This window comes from Pollachius pollachius (assembly GCF_949987615.1).
Source record: "Pollachius pollachius genome assembly, chromosome: 7".
Classification (NCBI taxonomy): Eukaryota; Metazoa; Chordata; class Actinopteri; order Gadiformes; family Gadidae; genus Pollachius; species Pollachius pollachius.
Window position 1 is genome coordinate 12,521,705 of NC_136940.1, and position 7,812 is coordinate 12,529,516.

General features: G+C 42.4%; 1 protein-coding gene across 1 annotated transcript; it reads left to right on the plus strand.

The window, feature by feature from the left end:
• Positions 1-723: 723 nt before the first annotated feature.
• Positions 724-6,355, plus strand: LOC307078587 (fetuin-B; the record flags this gene model as incomplete). The annotated part of the gene is made up of 7 exons (XM_079740480.1): positions 724-960; positions 1,883-1,993; positions 2,125-2,212; positions 2,841-3,007; positions 4,025-4,132; positions 4,274-4,360; positions 5,222-6,355. The coding sequence occupies 7 exons, from the start codon at positions 724-726 to the stop codon at positions 5,732-5,734; spliced, it is 1,311 nt and encodes a 436-aa protein (XP_079596606.1). The 3' UTR covers positions 5,735-6,355.
• Between the last annotated feature and the right edge of the window lie 1,457 nt (positions 6,356-7,812).

The window sequence follows — 7,812 nt, forward strand, 5'->3', positions numbered from 1 at the left end:
TAATGTAAAAACGGACAATGAGTAGAATACTTCATGGTTTCATGTCCTCCGTTAGCCAATGGGATGAATGCTTTAAGACGTCTCTATGTGCAGCCATCGGGTCCTCCGTTAGCCAATGGGATGAATGCTCATAGCTTCATATATTGCCGTGGAGGGATAACATTGTAATGAGTTCAAAACCCCCTGCGTCAAATGAAGAAGCACAAGAAGACCCTTTTGCAACAGCAGCTGAAGCCAAAAGCCCTGACCAAGCGGCGATTTTTGACGAGCTTGGAGTGAGAGACTGTGATATGCTTCCATAATGTATGGTGCACGAAAAGGAACAATGGATGCAGTTGCGCCATGAAGTCACCAGGTTGCAACATTCTACACATCTACAAGACAAACATTTGTTTTGCAGAAATTCAAACAACGCTTAATTCTTAATCTGTTACACCTACATTAGCCTACATTTTAGGATACAAACGAAAAACATTTAAGTAACGTTTACAGTTGTTCATAAAATAGGAGTATCTTAGAAAGAAAATTATATATAATTACTATAATTGACGCATTCTAGACCTCATGGCTGCAAGCGCAAATAAACGTTGTCCTTGGCTCAATTTCAAAAGCCCTGTTCCAAAAGTCCTTGCCTGCTTTGACCAGACTCCGAAAACAGCACAGAACGACGCCTCGACTACGTTGCCTCCTGCCACATTTAAGTTTGGCTGTTATCTCGCTGACATGGACAAATCCACCCGGTTAACGTTAATACCGCTATTTTTCCTGCTATCTGTTCAGAGACTTTGTCTGTGTGGTCAGAACCTAGGCTTTGCTCCCGTGGAGCTGGCTCCCATTCCCTGTAACGACAAGGCTGTGGAGAAGCTCTCCCGCTTGGCCGTCACATATATCAACGAGGACCGGACAGAAGGTTACAAGTTCGCGCTCAACCACATCGCGAACGTCCACCTGCACGCTCAGGTCAGTAAAGCCCTAATTTATTCCTATATAGCAAGGCGAGTTAATTAGTTTTGAATAGCGGCCGTTTGATGGAAATGAGGGGCCGGAAAAATATGGCTTGAAATGTATGAGCATCGCAATAAAAGCTACAGACACTGCAAACCACTACAACGACATAAGAGTGCACCTATTTATTTTCTCAATTAAAATATTAGTTTAAGGTTTCTTCAAATTGTTTTTGAAAAGTCCATTAAAAATACAGCCAGAAATAGGTACAACAGCTTATCAAAAAACAATGAATTAACATAGGCTGCCTGTTGGTGTTAACTCAGAGTGCAACAGCTTATCTGTTCAGCAAAAGACTATTACCAGCGGGCGTCATCCACATCTGTCAATGATGGAGGTTGAAATGTCTCCCCTGTTGATGTTATTATAATTCCTCATTTCATTACAATTATTATATCCTAGTTAGGGAGGGAGTTAGTTGGTACTTTGTTGATGGTATTGTGAAATTATAAAACATGCATAGGACTGTTGGTGTATTGTCTGATAACCAGAAACATGTGTCTTAATTGTCATTTTTATTTATTCATTGCTGTTCAGTCAGTTCGATAGAATTGGCTGATGTCAAGAGTGGTCCAGAAATCCAGGAAACGCAGCCTTGCCACAAAGAAGGCTCCATAAACATCATACAGACAGCTGTTCAGGCCATCTTGGCTTTTTTACTCTCCTATATACACAAAGACTTGATTGAAGACTTCAGGAAACCTATATTTGCCTCCATTCTCAAACTCCAAATAACGCGTTGCATTTGGACATTTTTGAACATCGCTAAAGCCTACCATCTAACTGGCCACTGTATATTTTGTACCGAATCCATGAAAATGTGTGTTTGTGTCTGTTTTTGTGTGTGTTTGTTTGTGGTTGTGTTTGTGTGCATCAGGGTCCAGCAGGGAATGTGTATTACCTGGACCTAGACGTACTTGAGACAAAGTGTAATGTTGGCAGTCCGAAACCATGGAAACGCTGTGACATCAGACCATTCATGGAAACAGTATGACACACTAACACACACACAGAAAATCCATACCATGTCATAATTCAAACTTTTATCTTTAATGCAAGTGTCTGTGTGCATTTTTGTATAGAATGTTGTTCTACGCTTGAACAAGTTTCTCTTTTCAGCAAATCTCTGGCAACTGCAACACCACCATTCTCCACACACCAGAGGGCTTCTCCTACCTTTACAGCTATGACTGCACTCTAGTCCCAGGTAATATATATAGCTGCATTATCATCATAAAGGATTCATCTGCGATTCATACTGTTTGATTTACAGTGCTTCACTGACGAGCTGAATATTTCTCTCTGTCCGTCTTGCCCTTTCTCTCTACCTCAACAAACTACTTATGTGGATGTCAATCTGGTAATAGTAGCATAGTTCAAAATCATTGTCATGTTACAACCTTTAATTGGTTGTTCAAGCAACATTGCTTTGACTTACTTAGGCTTTGAGGACGGCATACTTAATGTTAGTGATTTAGCAACAAGAAAGACACTGGTCCCTGGTGTTCTTAGCTGCTCATCTGGAAAGAATGACAATTCTTTCTAAGAAGAACAATTTGTGTCAGTCAGGGGGTATCAGATGAGTCCTAGTTTCCATGCTGGAAGTCTAGTTCTTCATTCTTCATGGATTGCCTGGCTCACTACCTGTTTCTTTACACTAATAAATGTATAAACAAATAACTAGCACTGTTGCAGCACATAGGGAGCATTTATACTTAACAAGGGTATGGGTAAAAGGTAAATATCGGTAAGCCTATAACGACAAGAATATGTTGGTTGTAATTAATTCAACAGCAGCATTCAACATCTATTATATTTGTGACTCTTCTCAACAGATTCCCCAGAGAAGTTGCAGCAGACCTGTCCAACCTGTCCTCTCCTCCTGCCAGCCGACAGCCAGGTGGCTGTGGACGCGGCCAGGATCACACTATCCTCCTACAAGAGAAAGTCCACAATGGCAGCACAGCTGGGCGTGAAGAAGATCACCAGAGCCTCGGCCCAGGTGAGCTTATGTAAAATATTTTCTATTTCGCCAGCCATTGGAACACCCCTGTAGCCACCATGCCGGGATCTTTTCAAGGATGAGGCTTCAGTTGAGCTTATTATTCAAGTAGGATATAAAAAACAGTCTGGAAAGCAGCTACAGTCGGTTTAAGTATGTGCACAGGGAGATTCAAACCACTCGTCTAATGAGCCGCTCCAATTGCCCACCGATCTAGGGTGTGTGTGTGTATTTATACAGATGACTCCTCCTCTAGAAGAAGTTGTGTTTTTCTACAGTTTGGAATGAGAGTTTTCTGCCATATCTCGTGATATGGTGATGATATCTTGATGATGTTCTGTGTAATATAGCTGGCCGTGCCTATGGTATCGTGGATTCCGGCCCTGTAACTGTTTGACCTTTAGTTAATGCGAAAGGGGCCATGTTTTAACATAGGCAACCCTATGTTCAGCAGATTATGCAAATGTATTATGTGTTAGAATGGATCATTTGTATGTCTCAGTAATATTCAGGATGGGGGGGGGGGGGGGGGGGGGGGGGGGCGGGGGGGGGGGGGCGTGTGGTGCGCAGTATCAAAATCTATTTGGCCCATTGTCTAAGGTCATGCCAACCCTGTGAGTGCAATTAAAGATGTGTGTGGGATATCTTCACAACCATTGGACCATTCTCCCTTCTCTGTCCCCAGAAGGGACATTTCATTGGTGACTTGGGTATAGCTTATCTCTAGTGGTGAAAAAGGCCCAGTAGAATGGAACCTTCAGTAATGTTAGAAGTTACACCTGTAATTACTCTGCTCTAGACACCAAAATGGGACCAGGGACCCTATCTGCCCAAACTCATTGGCCAGAAGTCTGTTCCTATCTTTGTTTGTTTGTGGGTGTGTGTGTGTGTGTTTGTTGAGTGTGTTTTCTTTTTTTTTTTTGTGTGTGTGTGTGTGTGTGTGTGTGTGTGTGTGTGTGTGTGTGTGTGTGTGTGTGTGTGTGTGTGTGTGTGTGTGTGTGTGTGTGTGTGTTACAGGTAAGACCGGTGGAGGCCAGCTTCGTGGAGTACACAGTTCAGCAGTGTCCAGACGGACTAACAGAGAGCGGGACATGCCAGCGACTAACCCTTGAATCTGACACACAGGTAGAAGGCAGCAGTCAAGACGCTGGATGCATTGCCCAATACTATACAAATAATTTGGGAGGTGTATCTCTTGTACATTTTTCCAATCCGCTATATATCGTTTACTCAGTGCTGATAAAAATTCCTTATGTGTGTTCTTAGACCGCAGGTTTTTGTGCAGGATCAGTGTATGGTGATTTGGAGATAAACCCTGAAGTTCAAATATTCTGTGAGATGTTCAAATTACAGGTAGGTGAAAATAACTAGAAATTTTCTCTCTCAGACTAAATAAAAAGACGGAGAGACACACACACAAAATGGTCACCCAAAATGTCAGCAGAGCAAACTAGTAAATAAATAAATAGTGGTATTGCAAGGTTGAAGTGAGAGAGAATAACGTAGAAGAAATGTATAAACAATGCAAAAGGAGAGGTGAGTCCTTTCAGAAACGCTGCTATAGCAGGGGAATCAAGCTAGTAATAATGATGGGTCTGCTTAGTTATACCAGTGCTCCAGCATAGGTTGCCCCAGGCTCTGGCGTGTCTACATGGAACAGGGTCATAATTAACTTTAAAACCGTAAACCACTGTTTCACACAGCTAAGACTTTTGATGTGAGCATTTAATCTACTATTTTCACCAAGCTCCAAAAACACAAAAGCCCACTTGATATAACTTTAGCACAAAGCTATGCTTTAAGAATCACCCTGGTATCATTTGCATCATAATTTTTTTCTACAATAGTCAGTAATACAACTTGATACATCATGATTGCAAGGGTTTCGAGTTTTGATAATGAAAAAGACCCAGGTAGACAGATCTCAGGTATTGCAGTATAGGTGATTTAAAACTTTACCAAGTCAGAACAGGCAGACTTTTTTAGAAACTGACAGTGAATATTGAGTGCACTAAAACTGAGCTTCCCCAGAAGGCTTGGCACTTTAACAGTTATTTGCAACAAGACATGCTTTCCTTTGATTCTCAGATAAGTGCTTGATGACTAGATGTCATCAGAGACGTCGGCTAGAGCATGACTGAGCATGCTGTGAAATGAGACATCCTTGTTCCTAACTTTCTATCGTTTCATATCATCTTCTTATCATTTCTGTAGAGCATTGATGCATCCAGACCAGTGCAGCCCCAGGGTCATGACAGACTTCCAGAACCTGTCCCTAGTATGTTGCCGCCCACATTGTTCCCCAGAGGGGAAACTGATCCTCAAGTAATTTCTGACCCTACTTACCCCCCCCCGGCTCCTACGGAGGTGCTCACTGACCTGGCACCCTTTGACCCTGTGACCTTTGATCCTCCCATTGTGGTTCTACCCTCGGATTCCCTTACCTCGTCCTCTAGTGAGTCCTCAGAAGCAATGGCGCCGGTTCGACGTCGACCACAGCACTACCATGACTTCTCCTCTTCAGAGGAGGAGACAGGGGTCCCACTGGCACGTCGTCCTCCCAATGACTTTCGTTACAATAAGAGCAACCGGAGAAAAAGGCAGGCATTGGAGGAGGTGGAGATCCAGCCCAAACCCAATCATGCACCCATCTTCCTTTCGGAATTTCCCAGTGGTGTTTCTCCCTTCCGCTCCTGTCCTGGTCCGGCCCGATACACCACTGCTTAACTGCAGGCAAGTGCTAGCATAATGTGTTATTTTAGGAGGGTGATAAGTAGATAAGCTATTCTTACCATTGTTTTAACTAGAAAGTGGATCTAATAAAGATAATAACAGCTTCATTTGTGTTGGAACTTTTAACTGTAATTGTTCTCTTGTTATAGTGTGGGCCAGCAACATGGGACTAAATTGTAATTATGATGTTTCTGTAAAAATGTTCACAAATGCTACAAAAATGTGTTCATAATATATTGGGTTATATTTTCTATTTTACCAATTCAATATTTTAAACAATTCAAAAAATGTGAAATCTGTATTGACAAATATAACTAATAGGTCTACATATGATTATCAGCATACACAAACATAATAAGCAGAATGATGTCTCATACCCATTATGAAGGTAATGGATGTATTTTTCATACGAGTTGAAAAAAAACAACTTATTTTTACATGTATGTCGCCATTTACAAGTGCATATTATGTACACATCCTAATTTTGCAGGCCTTTTTGTTTTATAGATCAGCTGCATTGGATATAACTCGACGAAGTGCGTATAGACAAGTTCACAATTCACATTTTTCTCTTTGGATGGCATTTTAGAAGACAAGTTAAAAAAGTGTATTTGTGGATCTTGATTGCAAAAAAATATTTTTGATTGCGGAACATGTGTGGATCGTTTTATATCTGTGAATAACCATTTATGAGTCACATGTAATGTGCATCCGTGGATTGATAAATATCCTTGTGGATATCATTTTACGAGGCACAACTACTACATAGCTCTATTTGTGTATCACGGTACACGAAACGTGAATCTTCTTTTGTGGGTTACGCATAATAAAGTCACATACAAAAACTTTCATAGTAGCTTAGAGTCAGGAAAACACCCAAAGTCTACAGCGCCGGAGCCGGGGCCTGTGGCTCGGCAGGTGCCAGTGACTTGGCAAGTCGAGTTGTTCAATTTTTTTTTACTACGTTTTGTGTTACAGTCGGCCCCTAGCTTCCCCAGTCGACAATTTTCTATACGTTTTTTAGGTTTTGTGTGAAGCTGCTATAAATCTAATATGTCTTCGAGGCAGCTTTTGCTAGTGCAGTGTTGGAAAAAGTTTGCAGAGTCAGGGTCGCTTGTAAATGAAGCAAAAGGAGAGGAATTGTATTATGCACGCGTGGAGATACACTAACGCCTCGTGCCCACTGCATCCGTCCGTTGACTGATCCCCATTGACTTTGAATGGGGACGGACACGCAATGCATTGTGGATCCATCCGTTCCGTTGGATCCGTCGGCGCCGTCAAAAAGTTGAAAATGTTCAACTTTTTCGGCAGCGACGGATCCGTCATCCAATCAGATCGTGTATGCAAATTTAAGCACTGTGACACTACTCGGGCTCTGACGACCCTGGAAAGCTCCCCGATCCGTCAGCCACGCCTTCCGACGTCCTTTAACGGACGGTGCAGTGGGCACGAGGCGTTGGTAGGGCATCTGATGGATGCGTTACCTGGAGCGTTCTGGCTCCCTGGGCTATGTGTTGTGACTTTAATACTGGGCAGGCGTGGACTCAGTTATGTGCTCTGATTGGCTAAGCATGGTGCTGAACTCCCGCCTCCTGGATACCCGTATGTGTACTCTGTGCTGATCCCTTGCGGCTATGTGTTGGCATTGCAACTTGGTTTTTGGCTTGGTGCTGACCTCTTGTGGCTATGTGCGGGTTTTACACTTGTTTTTTTGCCCTTGAGCGTCTGGGTCTCTAGAACATCTTGACCGCTGTATCTCTAGAATTGACACATGATGAATGGCTTTCTGTATGAGCTGGACGCCTCCCTACATTTACATTTACATTTAGGGCATTTAGCAGACGCTTTTATCCAAAGCGACTTACAATAAGTGCATTTGTTACAATAAGTACATTTGTCATAAGAAATGAAACAATATATCGCTGTCGGTACAGTAAAGATGTTCATAGAACCAAGTGCAAGTATTACAATCGCTAGGCTAACCCATTCCCCGTGTAAAGCAACGATAGCAGCTACTGTAGACTGCTACACAATTAAGGACCTTGAATAAGTGCAATGTACAAGTGCCA